Here is a 23,134-nt window from a genome sequence, read left to right on the forward strand (position 1 = left end):
TCCTGTTGTCACTGGACCCGCTGGAGTTCGATTCAGTGCACTAGTCTCTCAAATACTTAATAGGTGTATTATTTAAAGAGGAAACATGAGTAGCACTGAAACATTGCAAAGAGAATGTATTTATTTCAAGGCACAATGAAAAGAAAGATTTCCTTCAAATATTTTTAAGAATAAAGTATATTTTTGAAATTTAAAAAAAAACCTTATTTCTCTTTTTATCTTTCTCATCATTTGAAATCTACAGATATTTATTCCCTCTCTGATCCTCTTGTCTGAATGGTTCCAGCTGTAGCCCAAGGAAACAAATAGTTGTTTTTTACTTTCTTGATATAATTGGCATTGAATAGACATGTAAAGCCTGCTTGAAAATAAAATCACTGTAATGTGCATGTGTAAATGTTAGAAAAAAAACACTGCTGCAAACATGCAAGCAATCCCTTCACTTGACACATAAACTGCAATGGTACAATAAATTAAAATCGTTTCATAAAAAAAATGTTCAGAAGACACAATCCAATGTTGCCGAGTCTTATCCCTCAAAATTTATTATTTGGATTTATCTTTTAACCTATACTTTAAAGTCCAGCAATTCTCAATGAGGACCCTCCAGTCCTGCTAGGGGCCATCGCACATTTAAGTAAAAATCTTGTTTTCTTTTCACCTCATGTAACATTAATTTTCTTTTAATGTTTTGATATCGTCAGTAGGCGAGAAGCACAGAAGAAATCAAAACTTTCAAAGGGAAGGGGTCCCATAAACTTTGAGCAGGTCCTGCGGAGGGGAGGAGGGACTTAACATTAAATGGTTGAGAATGGCTGCTGCTGTGTCCTTGGTGGCAATGCAATTAAAGCTAAGTCCTTATTTTGTTTCTTTGTTGCAGCTTTTTCTCCCTCTGGGTGGAAAGGATTGTCTGGTGTTTCCTGGCAACATCTTTTTGCAGAATAAACTTTAGAAAGTTAAGCAACTTCAAAAGTCAACCCAGTCATCCTCACTCCACATATTGTCGAACCGCTCAGCGGTTCTGCCTTTAAAAAAAATCAATCCATTTTTAACACCAGGAAACTGCACAGTCATGCTGGCCACTGAGGAAAACTTATGTTTTTGGAAATTTTCTACCACATTAGTTCTTCAAACACTTTGCACTTCAACCCAAAGAAATCCCTAATGACAGTGGCAAGTGGGCAAAGAAAATACTGAAAGATCTTCTGGACAGAAATTGGGAAACCAGCAATTTGTAAGCTGAAGTTTGAGCTGTAGGTCGTGGCAGTTTCAGCACGCCAATGAGAATGCCCAGATGAATTGCATACTTGATAAATAGAGATGTCCACTCACCATGAATAAGGTTTCGTAGTTTTCAATTATTTTCTGAACAACATTAATGATGGCAGTACTCTCCTCGGCTCGAGCTGAACTTTGGACGCTGAATTCCTTGTCTGAACTCTTCTGTTTATGGAGGAGGTTGGGGCCAAAGATTGTGGCAAGATTAAGTGAAGTCATTTTGTTCCCAGTGACCTAGAAAGTAACACAGCCAAATGGAAGATGGAAAGGCAATTGAGGTCTATTAATGGATAATCTAACAGGCCAAAATACAACCCTGCTGCAAGGCAGAGGTGACGGTAGGACCTGAACTACCATTGTCCAACAGGTATAAGGTTCTTGCTTCTTGTGTGGATGAGCAACAAAAGTGGGGACTACAGGGATGATGTGCAAACTGACAATAGTACTTTGACACCAGATGCCATTCATACGGGGGAGAAATCAGAAATGTAGTTATCAAAAGGAGTATTAAGATCTGGTGAACAGCTATTCCTCTCTGCACCAAAGACAAGAGTCCTAAAGTTAAAGGGATTTCTTCCAGGTTGGAGCAGAACTTGTCATGGTCCATGTAGAAACTAATGACATTGGCAGCACTGGAAAAATGGATCTGAGAAGGGATTATGAGGAATTTAGAGCAAAAATGAAAAGCAGAATGATAATCTCTGCACATCTTTTCAAATTGGCAAAGGGTAAGTAAGATTAGCATGGTAAATTTGTGGCTCAAAGCACAGTTCCTGTTCATGGAACACTGGCACCAATAATGAAAAAGGAGACAGTTGTTTCATTGGGATGGGCTTCACCCAAATCATGTTTGGAGCTGCGTCTTGTATTTATGCAGATTCAGTGTCGAAGATGGAGGAATTAAAAGCAACAAGCTATTAGCTTTCAGATTTTATTATGGAGATGTGGCTGCAGGATGACCAGGACTAGGTGTTCAATGTTCCATATTTCAGGTTATACAATGTTCCAAAGAGAAAAGAGGTGGGGTAGCCTTGTAAATGTAGGAAGGTATAAGAGCAGTTTTGAATAGCAATATATGGGGGAGAGGTTAATGATATTGAACCAGTTTGGTTGAAATCTGAAATAGCAGAGGAAAGAAGACATGTGTAGGAGTAGTTCATAGACCTGAAAAATGTTACATAGAGCTGAGAACATCACAACAGGGTACAAGCCCATTGGTCAACGATGTTGGATCAACTGATAGAAACCCACTCAACAAATTAAATCTTCTCTACCTCACACCCATATCCCTCTATTTTTCTTGTCTGAGTCTTTTAAAAGTCCCTACTGAGCTAGCAATGCATTCCATGCGCCCACTACTCTGTGTAAAAAAACTTACCCCTGACATCTCCCCTCACCTTGTACAAATGTCCTCTGTTATTTTCTCTTCTTGCCCTGGGGAAAAAAGGACCTTGCTGTCCACCTCTTAAGATGAACAGGTCCACTCTGCCATTTAATCATGAGCTGACCCTTATCACTCAGCCCCACTCCCCAGCCTTCTCGCCATAACTCTTGATGCCTTGACTAATCAAATACCTGTCCATTTCTGTCTTAAATACGACCTTGCTTCCACAGCCACTTGTGGCTGCAAGTTCCACAGACTCACGACCCTCTGGCTAAAATGGCTTAAAAAAAAAATCTCCACATTTCTGTTTTAAATTGACATGAAATTGTGGCCTTTCGTAGGCTGCTATTAAGTCACCTCTCATCCTTCTTCGGTCCAAAGAGAATAAGCCTAGCTTTGTTAATCTTGCCTCATAAGACATGTTCTTCAATCCAAGCAACATCCTGGTAAACCTCCTCTGCTCCCTCTCCATAGCTTTCACATCCTTCCTGTAATGAGGTGACCAGAACTGAACACACAATGGATTATCTCTCAAAATGCAGAATCATAAAGGGAGAACTATCTAGGTCATTTGCAGTTCTGGTATCCTTACTTGAGAAAGCTTACACTGCGTTAGGAGGCAGTGAAGAAGAAGTCACCAGGCTGATTCTGGAGATGAGAGGGAGAGCCTATGAAAAGTGATTGTGTTGCCTGGGACTACGCTCGCTGGAATGCAGAAGAATGAGAGGGGATATAAAACAAACATGTAAAATTATGAAAGGGATAGATATTTCCACTGGCAGGTGAGGCTAGAACTAGGAAGCGTAACCTCAAGATTTGAGGGAGCAGAATTAGGAATGGAGACGAGGAGGAACTGCTTTTTCCAGAAAGTAGTGAATCTGTAGAATTCTCTGCCCGAGAAATTGCTTACAACACACTCCAGGGAAGGTGGTAGAAGCAGTTGCAAGAGTAATATTTTGACAGATAAATGAACGGATAGTGTGCAGGAAGATGAGATCAGTTTCGATTGGCATAATCATTAGTACAAAAATGGTGGATGGAAGGGCCTATTCCTGCATTTTTCTATATTCTATGTTCTCCATGACTCTCCTTAGGTCAATGACAGAGGCTCTGATCTCCAATCAAAGGTACCACCACCACCTCATCACCACTGTTGCCTTAACCTCGGTCCTCTTTACTGACATCTTCTGACAGCCTGTCACTTGTCTGTCTGACCAACCAACCCTGGCCCTAAAATGTCTCTCTCTCCACCCTACCCTTATCTCCCTTCCCTTGTTACCCCCACCCAACTGGGTCCAGCCTCATATGCTGCATCTCTAAGCAGAACCAAAGATGTGACTGAAGAATTGGTAGTGACATCCCCAGAACAGTCACTGACACAGGCTGCTTAGACCATCACAATACAAACAGGGAATAGGATTCAGGAAGCAGAGGATGTGAACAAAATGAGTTTCAAAAAATGGACACGCCAGATAGAAACAAAATTATGAAAGGGGTATTTAAGATAAAAGGACCATTAGAAGCTTGTCCTGTGACCATGGGCGAAGGAGGAAAAGCAGCAGAGATGACTGACCAGATGCTCACTCTCTTTATGACAATGCCCATCAATTCCTTGCTCTTGTTTTGTAAGAGGTGGAGGAAACAATGGTTAGGGGATGCATGAGAGGGTTTGGAGTTGAGGAGTTATGCACTCCAGCATAATCTTGGAACAGTGAACTACTTTGGTGCTTTGTGGCCCAATCAGAAATTAAAACACTTGCCTCCATATCCACATGTTTCAAATAAATTAAAATGATTTATTAAATTGTTCTGATCACTGAGATAAGGTGGGGAAAACTTTCCTTTTTGTGCTATCCAGGAAAGTCAACTTGTACTTAAGTAAACAGGTAATTTATTTAATTTACACATACAACGTGGTATCAGGCCCTATGGGCCCACAAGCCCATGCCACCCAATTAACCTACAACCCTTGGTACGATTTAAAAGGTGGGAGGAAACCAGAGCCCCTGGGGAAAGCCCACGCAGGCACGAGGAGAATGTACAAATTCCTTACAGGTAGCACAATAATAGATCAAAAGTGTAGAGTTGTTTGGTGGCTCTTTCAATACCATTCCCATTTCATATCACTGGCAAAGGTCATTTTTCCGGAAATAAAATGAGAATTGAATGGAACGTATTTTGTGGTTATGCAAGGCCATGATAGAAATGCCAGTTCTTTCTTTCCTCGAGAATACAGTTTTACCCTCAGTTACACCTTCAATATTTCAGATTGGACTGAGCATTTGATTGTTAGCCAAGGTGCTGAAGGTAACACTGAATTAGAACGCTGACTTTCGCTGCTTTTCTGGATTCATCTCCAGGATTATCAATCATCGCCTTGTGCACTGCCTGCGAGGTGAAAGTTCATTCAAGCAGCAGGACTATTCCAAACCTGAGGCGCCAGAGGTCACCAATGTAGCCAGTATATCTAAACTCTGCATCACTTCCCAGCTACTGGGATGTTTTCTATAAACCAAAATGGCTTCAGTGAACCAGAACACTGGCTATAAATTCCTTTTGAGTCAAAATCAACCTGAAAGTGAGAGGCACAGGGCACCATTCGTGAAATCTTATACATTCCCATCGACCCCTCCTTATTACTTACCAACGAACTACCAACTAGCAAGCCTTTGGTATGTGGGAGCAAATCTGAAGACATGGAGCACCACACATGGTCACAGGGAGAGCGTGCAAACTGCACGCAGAGAGCAACTGAGGTCAGAACTGAACCTGGGTTGAAAGTTTCCCCTTTTTTTCCCTCTCACTGTTCCTTTAGCTCAGTACTGCTGCCACACTTTACAGGCTATTCTGATCTGTAGACCTGTAATATTCCATCTAGTCTAGTTGAGAAATGGACTCATGCCAGGTACTAAGGTTCAAATTATAGTCAGAGAAAAATGAAAGGCTTACATTCAAGTAACAGCCTTCACAACCACAGCATGTCCTAAAGCACTTTTACAACTAAAGAGGAACAAATATAATCAGTGCTACAATAGAAGGAACACAGTATCCAATTTTTACACAGCAATGCTGTGAAATCATCAATTTGATGATCATTAGATCTTCAGTGCTAGGGATGTACATTAGCCTGTGTAAACGGCAGAACTTCTCTGCTCCTTGTTAAAGTATGATGGGAACATTTATGCCCACCAGAGGGCTGGACAGACTTCATCTTTTGATGAAATGTTAAACCATTAAAAGTGCACAGAAGGATCAACTTAAACTTTGTGTTCAGATCCCCAGAGAGTGTATTGAATCTCAAACTTTGACTTCAAATGATCATGCCACAATGGACCATGACTGACACCTTAAAGTCAGTCAAAATTAGAACTAAAATTAGAACAACTGATTGGAAATAAATACTAAATAACCAAAACAGTCTCTCTTTAAACTAAGTGAAAACTTCAAACATATCAATCTGGTTGCACGTAATATTAATTTCTCCTCTTGGATGAGGAAGTTAAAATTATTTTGCATTTGGGATTTCTGCCAAGATTTGGTCAAGCACTTTACTACAGTAACAATCACACTAAGTCTGGATCATTTCTTGCTGCCAACCTAATGAAATTAATGGGTCTGCTGTCACAGTTAACTACAACTACACTCTTAGCTAAGAAAGTCTTATTTTGACTTTTTTAGAAGTTTGGATAAAACTTGATCTATGTTTTTTTTAAAATCAATCCAGTGATTCAGCTGGGTGACCCTGAAGGACATACACACCCATTTTAGTTCCAGGCACTGAAAGCACAAGAGAAGGGAAGAAAAAGAAGGAAGTAGGAGCAAAAGAAAAGGGGAAATTGAGCTTTTACATAATGTATTGACTGGGTCAGTTAAATGACAGCACTCGCATGGTGCAGCCATCTCAATGTGCCCACTGAAATACCAAAACCACTATATTCAATGTCTTCCTACCTCCTGTCCATCTTTATCCAGGGAGTCTTCAGCATGATTTGTTACCATGGCAAGAAACTCCACCAGTCTGTGGAGAGTATCGCAATTACATGGAGGAAGTAGGTAAATGAGAAGTTGCAAGGCACTGAGCTGTTCATCCTGGTCCAACACTAGGGGAATGAAAACAGAGAGAGTTCCAGCATTAAAGTCAACTTGTGTCTGTGGCGTGCTGAAGTGTGAACAAACAAGCACAAACAACGAAAGGCTGTACTACAGGCTCTAATTAGCTTAAAACTTGCACACAAAGTTCTGCATCCTTTCTGGCTCCGTGTGTTCTGCTCCTGCCCAAGAGCCAGCGTGAGCCTTTATGTGAGGCTGGTCATTGGCAGGAGGAAGGTGGAACCAGTCTCTGCAGGTACAATGGGTTTCCCCCTGCAGTTGGCGGTGCAGGAGTGCGGATAGGTGCAGGAGTGACACATACTCTAGGTATGTACTGAGACTTCTCTACTTTTATACATCATTGACCTGCAACAAAACCCTTCTTAATAATTTACATTGCCATCAGATAACTTCATGTTTCATGTCAACCCAGATCCTGCTGGAGAGCAGTATTTTGTACACCCTCTCCATTTAATCAATATTCTGACTTCTTGATCTTCCTCACAAAGTGGATAACTGAACATTTTCCCACATTTTACTCCATCTACTGAAATTTTGCCCAATTACAATCAATATCCCATTGTACTCCGTATTGTCTTCATACTTGGAATCTACTAAGATCAAGCACAAACTCAGAAAGGTGTCCAACCCAATTCCAGGAGGGTTGTGAACTCAACTGCTTTCACAAAGCCCAGTATAATTCAGAGCATATTGGGTGATACCAATTCTCATGGGCCATGAGGTGCTGGAGCACTTGTTCTTGTTCCCAAGCTCCGCACAAAAAAAAAGACTCTGTTGCTAAGGCACAAACCAGATCCAATATCAGCGACCCTCCACCCCATTGCTTTTACCAGCCAATTATATGAACTACTCTGGACACCCTCTGTCTGACCAGATATCTAGCCTGTGTCAACAAAAATGTCATCCAATGAGAAAAAATCTCACACTGTGAAATTAAAACTACCACTTGAAGAAAACCTGGACTTCATCAATATCATATCAGACTAGGACTGGTTGAGAAGATCTTCTCATCACAGACAATTCTTTGAGAATTTAACATGGTTGATGCCAAGGTGTGTCTAAAATTAGAGTTAACTGTCAGAGAATCATGGTTCAATCTCAGCTTTGGGAGCAGCCATTTTGGATTGGGGATGGGGCAAACTTTCTTCAATGAAAGGACTGTGGATCGATGACATTTCCTACTCTGATCAGCCATGGATTTTGAGTTATTGAACACATTCTTGGCAGAGATCTATAGATTTTTAGGCATAGGAGAGGCTGATTCATAGATCCATAGAACACAACGACAGAAAAAGATGTCCTTGGCCCATCTAGTCAGCGAAAACTATTTATTCCGACTTGTCCCATTGACCTACACATGGATCATTATTAAAGTTCAGCCAGATTCAATGAGATAAATGATCTAAGGTAACAAAGCAATATTATTTTTGTCCCCAGCAGTATGATGTTAAATATGTGTTTTATGAGTACATGTACAGCACTGAAAGGGTTAAGACCAATTAAAAAATAAATACTTCTTACAAAGTGTACTGATGAATGCTGTGTAAAGCTCTCTAGTAAGTAAAGGGTCTGGTATATCCCTCAAAAATTCTTTCAGCAAAGCCCCAACATCATGAACACTGTGCTCCTCATCAAGAACAACATCTGCTCCTCGATCAAACTCCTCTCGTAACTGTAAAAGAAGAGGACCATGGTACATTCAGTCACGTGTAAAAATCTAATTGGAATAAGAATTGTAAGAGTTATGGCATTACTTAAATAGGCTTCAATGAGCTATAACAAAATGATCTTTCTTAAATAACTTGCATTTATAACAAATAAGGCCCATTCATATTCATTTTACAGACACATCAAAGGTGAATTCTATCATCAACGCCCACTTGATAATTAAGCAGTAAAAACAACGTGACGGCCTATACCACAGCAGACATTCAGAGATTCCATACAGTTCAGGCATCAACCAGGGACTGCTACCTTCATTGCTCAACGAGCATGTCCAGTTTGTTTGTTGCTCGCTGTGCATGAAGTGATACTTCCTGAAGTTGGTCCGAGCTCTACTTTTTAATAACTTGATTTGGTTTTTCTTTCTCCATTTCTTCCAATTTATCTTGAAATAATTACCCAGAGTCAATTGAGATTTTTTTTAAAATCCATCATATCACAGTCAAATAAAATGAGGCTTATATTTTTGCAAAACAAAGATTGCACAAAAGTTGCTTGCTTGCCTGCTGGGAGCATGAGTTTCAGACTTGTTTTTGTAAAGAGCTTCTTCATGAACAAATCACTATTCCCCAATCCCAGTAATTTCGGTGAAGATATAACAATCAAGAAATTTTTCAACGTGTCTGATTTTTGGTGTGATTAGTCGGTGGACCCTCACCTAAAACTAATAGAAAGGCTAGATGGCAGAGATGAACAAAGAAACAAAGCAGCAATCTTTGTTGAACAGATTGAACTGTTGTAGAATTCAAATAGGATTAAAAAATAAATTACAACTAAAGCAGAGTGATTATTTATTTTCTTCGAATGTAGCTGTTCTATTGCAAGTGGGAATTGAAAGAGCTAATAAAATTATTTATTTTCTTGATATTTATTTTCAATAAACTTACTTGTGAAAAGGTAAGTTTTGTTGACCTATAGAAATCACAATGTTGCTGCAATGGCACTGAAGTAAATGTTGATTCCCAAGTCCCCCTTCTACCAACCTCTATCCCTAATACCACATTCCCCAACTTCCACCCTTGCAACTCCCACCTTCACCCCATCATCTACATCTCCTCTCTGAGCCACCATTCCCCAGTACCCTCTGCCCCTTTGAGTTGCAATTTTCTAATCTACAGCACTCTGAATACTTGGAATGTGCACATTGGAAGGGCCTTCAACATTGGGTCACTGAGTATATTCAAGGCTGAATGTGATAGATTTTTGGACTATAAAATCAAAATAATTTCCTACCACTGTATGCTGCCTCATCTCAAGAGATCACAAAGCAGAAGCTCCTGACTTGACTCTATTACGTCATCAGGAGAAATGCAAGTAACACATTCTACTCAACCAGGAACATTCTCTAACTGGAATCTTATGAAAGTGGAAGCATTTTTAATGTTGTGGAATATAAAAGAATAATAGAAATCAAGGAGAAACAAACTACAACAATGTTAGTTATAAGGAGAGCAACCCTTTTAAGTACCACTTTAAAAGACATCGACTGTGTTCAGCAGTTTTCAGGTATTTGAGAAACTAAAATCATTTGAGAGATCTTGAACTCAAACACTGACAAAATCAATATCCAAACCCCTAGAAAGAAACACTTCATAAACATTAATTTCTCTGATGAGTAAATGTTATCCTTAACTGATTATTTCTTACATTAATTTATATTACAAGGACTGAAGATTATGAAAATTCACGTTAATTTCTCTGATGAGTAAATGTTATCCTTAACTGATTATTTCTTACATTAATTTATGTTACAAGGACTGAAGATTATGAAAATTCAAACAAAATATTCAAGTATTAAGGAGTCTTTTCATGATACCACATGGAACAGATTCTTTAGCACACATGTCTGTACTGAACATGATTTCCAAATCAAACAAAAACTTGATAGATATCCCTCTATCCCCTTCATACTCATCTGACTATTTAGAAGCCTCTAAAATGCTACTATTGTACCTGTTTTCACCACTACCCCAGGCAGCCTGCTCCAGGCTCCTCCTACTCTTTGTAAAATGTTTTCCTGGTCCATCTCTCTTTAACTACCCCCTCCTCTAGTGCTTTTACTCTGGGGAAAAGATTCTAACTGTCCACGCTATCAATGGTTCTCATGATTTTATACAAACTTCTATCAGTTCTGCTCTCAGCCTCTCATGTTCCAGAGTAAACAAGCCAATTGTCCAATGTCTCCCCATAACTCATACTCTCTAAACCAGGCTACATCCTATTTTGTACCCTGTCCAAGGCCTGCACATCCTTCCTTTAATGAGGTGACAAGAATTGCCCTCTGTATGCCAAGTGTGGCCTAACCAAAGTTTTATTTAGTTGCAACATGACTTCCTTACTTTTACACTCAATGTCTCACCCAATGACGCTAAGAATATCATTCCTTATCACCCTATCTATTTCATGATCACATTCAAAGAGCTTTGGACCTGGACTTCCAGATCCCTCTGCCTTTAAGATCAGATATGGTGAAAAGAGAAGAGAAATCTTTGAATTCCTTCAGAGGATGTCCAAAGAAAAAAAGTTCAGTGGACAAAATACATACATAAGCAAAGGATTGGAATCTTGGACCTTGTTCATCAATAAGCAGCTCAAAGAATGAAAGAGTAAAATTACAAAATTTACAAGCTTAACACCATTTTTATTTGACTTGAGAGGGCAATGGTGTTGATAAAATATATAACACCATATCTGAAGAAACAAGAAATAAGGCATGGTATGGAAGATGGGATTAGCTGATGCATGACAGCTACAATGTAGACATCAGCGGCAAAGAATTTTGCTTTGCTTCACTCTTTCCATGGGTAAAGACAAGTGATATATTTCATCTGGAAAGGGAACATGAGAGTAAATACAAAACCCATTCACATTATTAATAGCATGGCTTTTTAATTAGCAGATACTGTGCATTAAAGTTTGAAGGTTATTGAGCAAACAAGAGAGAAAATTGCAGGAATTCCGCCATTAATCTTCCAGAAATCACTAAATACCAGAAAAGTCCATGAGTGATTATGGAACAAGCTACCAGAAGAAGTGGTAGAGGTGGGCTCAGTTACAATGCTTGAAAGTCAATTAGACAGGTGCATGCATGGGAATGGTTTCAAGGGATATGAGCCAAATGGGACTAGCTTGGTCATCATGAACAAATTCAGCTGTTCCCATGTTGTAGAACTTTCTAACTCTATCAGTGCCAGGAAAAATTTGGCAACCACAGACTTGTGAGCCTAACATCAGTTGAAGGGAATTTGCTGAAATAAATTCTGAGAGGTACCATTACTGGTCACTCGGAAAGGTCAGGATCAATCAGAGATAGTCAGCATGGCTTTGACAAGGGCAGATCTTGTCTGACCAGTATTACTAATATTTCTGAGGAGGTAATAAAGTGCATTGACGAGGCCAGTACGGTAAATGTGGTTTACATGGACTTCAGTCAACAATATCCCTCAGAGGAAATTAGTCAAAATGTTAAGGAGACAGAGGAAGCTGGTAGGAAATTGGTTTTGTGACTGGATATCTGTGTCTAGTGGTGTTCCACATGAATTGGTACATAAACCATTGCTGTTTGCAATATATACATGAATGTAGGTTGCATGATCAGTAAATTCATAGATGATATTAAGATTGATGAAGTTATAGACAGTGTGGAGTGTAGTGTCTTCAGCTGTAGCATGATGAAATGGGTTGAGAAATGGTAGATGGAGATATTAGTGATAAGCATGAGGTAATGTATTTGGGAATACTAATGAGGTTAGGACTTGAAGTGTAAGGTCCTAAGGAATATTGAGGAGCAGAGGAACCTTGTGCAGATCTGAAGATCATTGAAAGTCACAGCTGAAGTAGATAATGTGGCATGTGGGAAACTCACCTTTATTAGTCTGGGCTGGGCATTAAATTGAAGAGCAGGAAAATTATGTTCTAACTGCATTCAATTCTGAAGGATATGATAGTACTGGAGAGGGTGCAGAGGAGATTCAGTAGACATTGCTTAGGATGGAGCATTTTAGTCAGGAGGATGGAAAGCCTGAGTCTGTTTTCTCTGCAGTGAAGGAGGTTAAGATGAATGTGACTGGGATATACAAAATTCTGAGGAGTATACATGGGGTAGACTGAAGGAAAGTTATTCCTTCATCAGAAGTGAATAAAAGTAGAGGTCACAGAGGTAGGGCAAGGTTAAGAGATTTAGAGAGGATCTGAGAAGAATGTTTTTCACCCAGAGAGTGGTGAATATTTAGAACGCACTGGTGGAAGCAGAATTGCTGACAGCATTTAAGACGTTCTTGACAAGCACTCGAAAGACCTTGGGATTGAAGGCTCAGGGCCAAGTGCTAAAAGATGGGATAAATGGAGACAGAAGGTGGGCCAAATGGCCTGTTTCTATACTGTATGACTTTTTGACCTTTAGACGAGGGAAACTGGAAAAGTTGATTTGCACCTTTATACACCAACAAATATCTAGTCAGATGATACCTTTGAATTATATGGATTTGTATTTTGATACATTTTGCCTTCTTAATATTGAAATATCAGTGGACTGCCTAAAGAAAGCTCTTGGTGCCTGCCACATTGACCATCGCCAGTGGGCTGATATCGCCTCAAACCGTGCATCTTGGTGCCTCACAGTTCGGCGGGCAGCAACCTCCTTTGAAGAAGACCGCAGAGCCCACCACACTGTCAAAAGACAAAGGAGGAAAAACCCAACACCCAACCCCAACCAACCAATTATCCCTTGCAACCGCTGCAACCATGTCTGCCTGTCCCGCATCGGACTTGTCAGCCACAAACGAGCCTGCAGCTGACGTGGACATTACCCCTCCATAAATCTTCATCCGTGAAGCCAAGCCAAAGAAGAGAAAGATTCACCTATTTAAATTACTCGGAATATATCAGTCAGGAGGAGCTTCAAGGTTGAAAACTTAGAATTTCCAGTCTTTTGGTAAACAGAAATGTGATGCTGGGATGTGGCAGTTTGGAGGATAAGAGGAACACGAGAGACGTCGCTTTGGTGATGTCCTCCAATGGAAATGCCCAACAAAACCCAGGCCCAGGACAATGTGGTTTAATTTTTTTGGCAAGGCTCCTGAGTGGTACATCCATTATGCACATCCATCAAGGGAATTACATTAGACATGCAAGTGCAACCTGGCCAGGAGATGCCAGTGCAATTTCTGGATATGCAGAATGCAGAACCCAAAATGCAGAAGGTGCTTCTTTTGTTACACTCTTGGAATAAGTCCCTCTTCAGTTACAAAGCTGTGAAATAAATTGCACAATATAACCTGATTTGTAAGCCATCAATTTTTTGTTTCAGCTGACAATGTTCATGTATATGGAAAGTTGGAAATGTCTTGATTAACTTCTCAAATGTTTCTTAATGAGCTGCAAAGGAAAGTAGCTGTGTCTTACCTGTCTTACTCTTTTCTTTGAGCTACCGACTCTGAATATTCCTACTGTTTGAAGACCTGCAACAATATCAATAAATAATTAGTCTATACAGATTTTATAAGATGGTCATTCAGCCCATCTGGACCATCGTGGCCATCAGCAGAACAATCCCATCAGTCCCATTTCTTTGAGTTTTCCATTGTAGCTCTTAGCAACTTATTTTCTCTGATATCCCCATTGACTCCCTTTGATCTTATTGCACCTTATTTACACCAATGGGTAGCTCACCACAGGTTGTGGAAGGAAAGATCCTGGAGTTCAGTGTATTCATAGCTTTATCACAATACAAACATAAACAGATATATAGGTTTATTAAAAATGGTTCACCATTTATCAGACTGATAAATGATGAAGACACTCTCAGTGGCAGCTGAAATAGATCAAATTTGTTTGGACATTTACAAATAGAATGTTTTTAACCTTAAAGGCTCAAACTGCTTGGTTATTTGCAGCCACCATTCCAATTTATTTTAATGAGGATGGCATGGTTAGTGCAGCCGTTAGCACAATGGTATTACAGCACAGGCGCTGTCTGTATGGAATTTATTCGTTCTACTCATGTCTGTGTGGGTTTCCTCTAGGTGCACTGGTTTCCTCCCATCTTCCAAAAACATACAGGGTTGCTAGGTTAATTGGAGTATCTGGCCTTATGAACCAGAGGGCCTGTTCATGTTGTATACCTAGATTTAATTTGAAAGGTGGAAAATGCAGGCAGTGGATTTAATGCCAATTCCTGGTTGCTTGAACACAAATGATATTCTTAAGGCAATTTCAGAATCCTGTTAAAAATAGCCACAGAAATGAGTCAAGTGTGGAAACTGAAGGGGTATCCGCAAATTCTCGTGTTCACCAAGATTACTCCCTTGTCCTTCAGTTGATGGAAAGCAAAGAATGCAGATACTTTTGCAGCAAATTAATTGATAGATTATAGATTTTAGAGCTTCAATGGATGATATCAAGGACTTATTGGATTTTAGGCACCATGGAATCAATAAAGCAAATTGTTTTTGATGAAATCAAGTTTCCTCATTGTTCTTCATACAAATGAATGGAAACAATTCCATCGCACATCTCGCTCAAGCCTTAGAGATGGTAGAAAGACTTAGTTCATAGTATGAAAACCACATACTGTAGTTGCAGCTTGAACTGGATCAGTAATATCAATGTTGACATAACCATTACTGCTGAACTATTGATGGCTACAACCTCTTTAATAGCTGTGAAGACCATTGGCCTTTACTTTGTTTGTCTTCATTACTTAGCACACTTACTTCCAGAAATTATCAAGTTCAAACCCTCTGTAGACCAAACTTGTCTGCATAAAACCCACCTCCTTATAACAGAAGATAATTGCTCTGATCTCACAGGAAGATGCAAGAAATAGGCCTCAATTTTGTCAGCATGCTTCTCTCTAAGTTGGTTCAATAGTTCATTGGAGCCAGTGCTAGCTTCTATCAGTCTTTATTCAGCACTTACATCTATCAATAATTAGAAGTGATAAGGTTTGTAGAGCAGTTGTGGCAAAACCTGAGGAGGTTACTGTCAGGTAGGAATATCGACACCAGACTGTTAATAATTCTTTTCAATGTTTGTGAAATGGCTGCAAGTCAAATCAGATAAATATGGTGTTTTGTTGGAAGGATTTGTTTTCACGTTGCAAGATAGATATACGTTCAAATGTATGTATTGGAGAGGTTAACTAGGAAGCAGTTATTTCTGTGATAAAGGATTACAGAATTGAGTTTAGAGCCTCAAAGCCCTTTTCCTGTTCAGCAGGGTGTCTTTGCTAAATATAATGTGCAGTGAACAGAATTGACTGATCAAAGGCATCCAATACAGTGAGGACTTCAGAAATGGGTTGAACAGGATAATTTACTTGCCAAGTAGCTGAAGGTACTTTCAAATTCTTCATCATATACCAGAAAAATTGGAAAAATTGCTTTCATTCACCCTTTGAACATGTTCTGCCATTCAATTTGATCATAATTGATCAACATCTCACTTATTGACTTCATTTGATTAATTTCTGTTGACTTCACCCTCTAAAATTTATATTTGACTTTAAAATGTCAACAAGTCCACCACCCACAAGGAGAATTTTAGGTTGACTGGGCAATCGAGTTCAACAGTTGAAGACAGAAGAGCAGTTGATTGGGCAATCGAACTGAAATCCAAGACAAAAGAAGAGACTTAGCAGATAGCAGTTAATTGGGCAACCAAGTTCAACAGTTGAAGGGCAATTGAGGATAGGTGACCCAAACATCAGTATAAAAGTAAAAGTGAGGGACTGTGTAGTAGAGTGGTCATTGATGGAATGGGCTGAGTCAGAGTGGAAAGGCTTTGGCTCAAGGGGCTTCAGTGAATAGGCGCGAAAGTGGTGGAGCAGGAGTTGAAGTAAGAAATGGCCTCCCTATTTGAGGAATAAAATGGATTCAGCATGTAGGCACAGGTAAGGGCAGGTTTTAGATATTTTTTTTTCTCTAGTCATAAACAATAGGAATGACAGCCAAGACAAGGGAATGCTCCTCTTGCAGAATGTGGGTCTTCTAGGAAGACTTCATCTGAGAGAAGTGCATCCAGCTGCAGCTCCTGACAAAATGAGTTAAGGTATTGGAGCTGGTATTGTATGAACTTTGGATCATTCAGGAGACAGGGAAGGTGACAGACAGGAATTAGAGAGACACTATCACACCTAGGAGGCTGGAGGAAGATAGATGGGTGATAGGAGAGGGAAAGGGAACAGACAAGCAGTGCAAGGCACTCCTGTGGCTGTTTCCCTCAACAATAAGTATACCTTTTTGGGTACTGTTGTGGGGGGGGGGGGGGGGGGTGGAGGTGGTGGGTGGCAACGACCGACCAGGGACAAGCCATGGCAATTGGGTCTCTGGCACAGTCTGGTTCTGTGGCTAACAAGGAAAAGAGGGGAAAAGGTGAGCTGCAGTAATAGGGGATTCCATAGTTAGGGGGACAGATAAGAGATTCTGTGATCAAGAATCCTGGATGGTACATGGCCTCTCTGGTGCCAGGGTCTGTGATATCTCAGATCCAGTACATGGCATTCTCAGGTGGGAGGATGAGCAGCCAGATTTTGTGGTCCATATAGGGACCAATGACATGGGTAGAAAGGGTGAGGTGGTCCTGTAAGAAGAGTGCAGGGAGTTGGGCACTAGATTGAAGGACAGGACCTCCAGGGTAGTGATCTTAGGATTGCTATCTGTGCCACATGCTAATAGGAGGATAATGCAGCGAAAAACATGGCTGAAACAATGATACAGGAGGGAGGGCTTCAGGTTTCTGGATCATTGGGCTCTCTTCCAGGGAATGTAGGACCTGTTCTGACAAGATGGTTTGCATCTGAACTGAATGGGAACTAACATCCTTGTGGAAAGGTTTGCGAGTGCTGCTCTGGTGGGTTTAAACTAGATTTGTAGGAGAATGGGAACAAGAGAGCCAGAGAAGTGGAGGAAGGAAATGTTGATGTGAAAATTGCATGCACCATGAGAACGCAACAGGTTGTACCTGGTGGAAATGTTCCAGGTGCATCTATTTCAATGCAAGGAGTATTGTAGGAAAGGCAGATGAGGTTAAAGCGTAGATTAGCATGTGGAATTATGACTTTGTGATTATTAGTGAAACTTGGTTGCAACCAGTTTACCTATCTCAGCTGCACCATTTCATCAGATGCAAGGATCGACAATGAGATAGACAACAGACTCGCCAAGGCAAATAGCGCCTTTGGAAGACTACACAAAAGAGTCTGGAAAAACAACCAACTGAAAAACCTCACAAAGATAAGCGTATACAGAGCCGTTGTCATACCCACACTCCTGTTCGGCTCCGAATCATGGGTCCTCTACCGGCACCACCTACGGCTCCTAGAACGCTTCCACCAGCGTTGTCTCCGCTCCATCCTCAACATCCATTGGAGCGCTTACACCCCTAACGTCGAAGTACTCGAGATGGCAGAGGTCGACAGCATCGAGTCCACGCTGCTGAAGATCCAGCTGCGCTGGATGGGTCACGTCTCCAGAATGGAGGACCATCGCCTTCCCAAGATCGTATTATATGGCGAGCTCTCCACTGGCCACCGTGACAGAGGTGCACCAAAGAAAAGGTACAAGGACTGCCTAAAGAAATCTCTTGGTGCCTGCCACATTGACCACCGCCAGTGGGCTGATAACGCCTCAAACCGTGCATCTTGGCGCCTCACAGTTTGGCGGGCAGCAACCTCCTTTGAAGAAGACCGCAGAGCCCACTTCACTGACAAAAGGCAAAGGAGGAAAAACCCAACACCCAACCCCAACCAACCAATTTTCCCTTGCAACCGCTGCAATCGTGTCTGCCTGTCCCGCATTGGACTTGTCAGCCACAAACGAGCCTGCAGCTGACGTGGACTTTTTTACCCCCTCCATAAATCTTCGTCCGCGAAGCCAAGCCAAAGAAGGGAGAGATACATAGTTCCCTGAAAGTGGCATCATAGGTGGACAGGGTTTTGGCATATTGGCATTCATAAATCAAAATATTGAGTAGAGGAGCTGGGATGTTATGATAAAGTTGTAGAAGACATTGGTGAGACCAGGTTTGGAGTATTGTGTGCAGTTTTGGCCACCTAACGATAGGAAATAACATCAATAAGATAGAAAGAGGACAGAAATGATTTACTAGGATGATGTCTGGACTTCAGGAAATGAATTACAGGAAAAGGTTAAACAAATTAGGACTTTATTCCCTCAACCATAGAAGAATAAAGGGAGATTTGATATTTAAAACTATGAGGGGGATAGACATTGAAGGTAGGTGAGATACAAACCAAAGGACATGGGTTAAGAATTAAAGGGGAAAACTTTGGGGAGGAACTGGGAGAGAAGAAGGAATGTAGAGGTGGGGTGGGGGGAGAGAACGGGGGGAGGGGTGGAAGAGAACGGGGGAGGGGAGGAAGAGAACGGGTGAGGGGAGGAAGAGAACGGGTGAGGGGAGGAAGAGAACGGGTGAGGGGAGGAAGAGAACGGGTGAGGGGAGGAAGAGAACGGGTGAGGGGAGGAAGAGAACAGGTGAGGGGAGGAAGAGAACGGGTGAGGGGAGGAAGAGAACGGATGTGGGGAGGAAGAGAACGGGTGAGGGGAGGAAGAGAACGGGTGAGGGGAGGAAGAGAACGGGTGAGGGGAGGAAGAGAACGGGTGAGGGGAGGAAGAGAACGGGTGAGGGGAGGAAGAGAATGGGGAGGGAGGAAGAGAACGGGGCAGGGGGAAAGAACATGGGGAGGAGGAGAGGGAGAGAACATGGGGGAAGTGGAGGAGGAGGGAACATGGTGGGGGAACATCTTCACACAGAGAATGGTGGGAGTGTGGAACAAGCTGGCAGCCGAAGTGGGGAATGCAGGTTCAATTTTAACATTTAAGAAGAATTTGGACAGGTACATGGATGGGAGAGGTATAGATGGCTATGGACTGGGTGCAGATCAGTAGGACTAGGCAAAAAAAAATGATTTGGCACAGACTAGAAGGGCCGAAGGGGCCTGTTTCTGTGCTGTAGTATTCCTTGGTTCAATGGTTATTATCTTTCTTTAAAAAAAGAAATAAATCACAAAATTCTGTACATACCACAGTTGAAGTAAAAACAAAAAATGCTGGGGAAACTTAGCAGGTCAAACAGTGTCCTTTATGTAGCAAAGGTAAAGATACATAACTGATGTTTTGGGCTTGAGCCCTCCCCACCCTCCCTTTCCCCACCCCCACTCACCCTCCCCACCTTCCCCCTCCCCCACTGTCACCTTCACCTCCCCTCCTTATTTGAAACAAGTTTTCTGAATCACTCAATAGATTCTCTTCCTTTTCCAAATGTCGATCGCTCCAACTTTCATTCATTACATCCTAAACTTCAGCTTGAAAGATGTGAATCCTTGTTATCTTATTCCGATATACTGACACAATGATGGTGGCAATCCAAACTTGCCGTAGCTATACTGTTTAATTATTAACTCCTTCTCACCACTAACAAATTAATATTCAACCAAACAAAATTTAACCAGCTTTAATTTTGATGTGATGGAGTAGTGGCCAGTAGGAGAATACCAGCCCTCTCCAGAAAAGAAGAAATAAAGTGAAGAAAACACAAAGTTCAAGAAACAGAAAACACAACAAATAAAAGATAAAGTTGTGGAGAAAAGAAAGAAAAAGGCACCCAAAAAGGAAAAAGTAAAAACAACGGGAAAAACAGAAGAAAAGACTCCGTAAGAGAAAGGAGAAGACCTTACCTGCATGAAGAAACAGGGAGCCGTCGTGGAGAAAAGAGCCCGCTCCCTAAGGTTGGCGACGACCCCTGGACTGCAAAAATGGCTCTCTGAGCCAAACAGCAGTGCGTCACTAAGGAAAAAGAAAACACCAACGGGAGGGGGGCCCAGCTGAGGAGTGAACTAACACAGCGCGACCAGCTGAGACATGCCTGTCAGCAGGGCTCTCATCTGGAAGAAGAGGAAAGCGACAGGAAAAGGAGTGATAGGAAAGAAGAACAGCAACAGGAGGCCCAACAGATAACTAGCCCAGAAGAGGACCAACAGCAAGAAGCCATGCAAAAAAACACCCAGCAAGGTGAGGCAAGCAGCTCAACAAGAAAGTCAGAAGAGACACAGATACAAGGAAGAGAAGTAGAAGACACAAACACAGGTGCACACACAGAAGAAGAGGAAGAAGACCAAGCTCTGCACAGAGGAATAGAAGGTAAAATGGATGGACAGTATATAGATTTTTTAAAATTTCAAGAACAAATGAGAGCAGTAAAAGAATGGTTGACATTAGAATTTAGTGAAATGAAAAGAAAAATGAAAAGTACAGAAGAAAAAGTGAGTAGAATAGAGCTGGTTATGACAGAAATAGGGAAAAGATTAGAAAATGTGGAAGAACGTGAAATGGCTGTAGAAATGGAAGCTAAAACAACATAAAGATGGTGGGCCTAAAGGAAGATGAAGAAGGCACAAATATGAAAGAATTTATGAAAGAATGGACCCCAAAGGTCCTGGGAATGCCAGAAATACAGGAAGGAATGGAAATAGAAAGGACACACAGAACACTAGCCACGAAACCACAGCCACAAGAAAAACCAAGATCCGTTTTAGTAAAATTTCTGAGATACACGACAAGATAAAATTAGAGAAGACAAAAAACCATTGGAATACAAGGGTCAAAAAATATTTTTTTACCCAGAAATAAGTTTTGAACTCCTAAAGAAGAGGAAGGAGTTTAACACAGCAAAATCGATCCTATGAAAAAAAGGCTATAAATTTATATTAAGATATCCAGCTGTGCTTAAAATATTTATCTCGGAGGAGCAAAACAGACTGTTCTTGGATCCAGAGAAAACACGAAAATTTGTAGAATGCCTGCAGGACAGAAAGAGAGATGAAGAGATATAGCAAGAACGAAGAATAATGACAAACTACATATAAAGATGTAAAAATAATGTATAAGTAAGAACTAAAGAAGGGAAAGAAAGGGAAGTAAGTGGGGGGGAATAAAAATAGAAAAAGAGGGTGAGCTTTATTAAATGTGAAGATAAAAGTCTTTTCTGGAGGGGGTTGGGTGGGAGAGAATAACAGTCACTGCGAAATCAGTTGACGCTTGCGAGCGGGTTCGCAATCCAAATGGAGAGGAGAATTGTGGTCGCCCGGCAAGGGACAACTCGGGGTTGGGGGGGGAACACTTAGGGTTAAGGGAATTTTAGATGTGGGAGTTGTTGAAGTATTTTATGTTTTAGAAATGTTGTCATACATTGAGTTCAAAAAGGGAAAACTGAGAGATGAAAATGGGAAAAGAGGGAAGGTGGTGGTGAGGAAGCGGAAATGATGTGTAAACAGAAGAAACAGAAGATGGCCATGTTGAACTATATGACTATAAATATTAATGGAATACATAACCAAATTAAACAAAAAAGGCTATTAAATTTCCTGAAAAAAGAAAAAATAGATATAGCATTTGTGCAGGAAACGCATCTAACTGAAGTGGAACATAATAAATTAAGGAGAGAATGGGTAGGGCACGTAACGGCAGCATCATATAATTCAAAAGCCAGAGGTGTAGCTATAGTAATCAATATAAATGTACCAATCAAAATAGAGGAGGAAATAATAGATCCAGCAGGGAGATACGTAATGATAAAATGTCAGATATATTCAGAATTCTGGAATTTGGTCAATATATATGCACCTAATGAAAAGGATCAAAAGTTTATGCAAGATAGTTTTTTGAAGATTGTAGATACGCAGGGGAATATATTGATAGGAGGATACTTTAACCTTAATTTGGACCCAAAGATGGATAAAACTGGACAAAAGACTAGCAAAAACAATAAAGTAGCCAAATTTATGGTTAAATCAATGCAGGAAATGCAACTTTTGGATATATGGAGGAAGAAACACCCAAAGGAGAAGGAATATTCATATTGAGTATGCATAAAACATACTCAAGGATTGACCTGTTCCTGTTGTCAGCCCATATTCAAGAGAGAGTTAGGAAAACTGATATGAAGCTAGATTGCTATCTGATCACTCACCCCTATTATTAGTAATAGAACTGGAAGACAACCCACCAAGAACATATTAAACTCCATGCTACTTAAAAGACAGGAATTTAGAGAATTTATTGAACGCCAAATTAAAATGTACTTTGAAATAAATACGGAATCAGTGAAAGACAAATTTATATTATGGAATGCAATGAAAGCCTTCATTAGAGGAGAGATAATAAGTTATGTAACTAACATGAAAAAGGACTACAATCGGGAAATAAAACAGTTGGAAAGGGAGATAGTAAGTACAGAAAAAGAACTAGAAACAAGGAAAGATATAACAAAAAGAAGAGAATTGGCGGACAAAAAAAACCGAAACATTACAAACTTATATGGTGGAAAAGAACATAATGAAAATAAAGCAGAAGTATTATGAACTAGGAGAAAAAAGGCACAAAATACTAGCCTGGCAACTTAAAACAGAACAAGCTACAAGAACTGTATTGGCATCAAGTAAAAAGGACAACAAATTACAGATAGCCCAACAGAGATTAATGAAAACTTTAAGGAATTCTATGAAAAATTATACCGAACTGAGAACGAAGGGAAAGAAGACAAATAAGATTAGTTTTTAGATAAAATTGAACCACCAAAATTGCAAGAAGAGGAGCAAAACAAATTGATAAAACCATTTGAAAT

At 40.6% G+C, this 23,134-nt stretch overlaps 1 protein-coding gene across 30 annotated transcripts in view; it reads right to left on the bottom strand.

Moving 5' to 3' along the window:
* LOC138738811 (rho GTPase-activating protein 6-like) overlaps positions 1-23,134 on the bottom strand; it is a 564,699-nt gene that overhangs the window by 61,983 nt on the left and 479,582 nt on the right. For all 30 annotated transcript variants that reach the window (XM_069889798.1, XM_069889786.1, XM_069889795.1 and 27 more), the window contains 4 exons: positions 13,898-13,953; positions 8,294-8,444; positions 6,614-6,762; positions 1,333-1,512 (listed from right to left, as the gene is read on the bottom strand). In XM_069889798.1, coding sequence (XP_069745899.1) covers positions 1,333-1,512; positions 6,614-6,762; positions 8,294-8,444; positions 13,898-13,953 — 536 coding nt within the window. The remainder of the gene's footprint in view (positions 1-1,332; positions 1,513-6,613; positions 6,763-8,293; positions 8,445-13,897; positions 13,954-23,134) is intronic.

Source organism: Narcine bancroftii, chromosome 7, assembly GCF_036971445.1.
Source record: "Narcine bancroftii isolate sNarBan1 chromosome 7, sNarBan1.hap1, whole genome shotgun sequence".
In the NCBI taxonomy this organism is placed as follows: Eukaryota; Metazoa; Chordata; class Chondrichthyes; order Torpediniformes; family Narcinidae; genus Narcine; species Narcine bancroftii.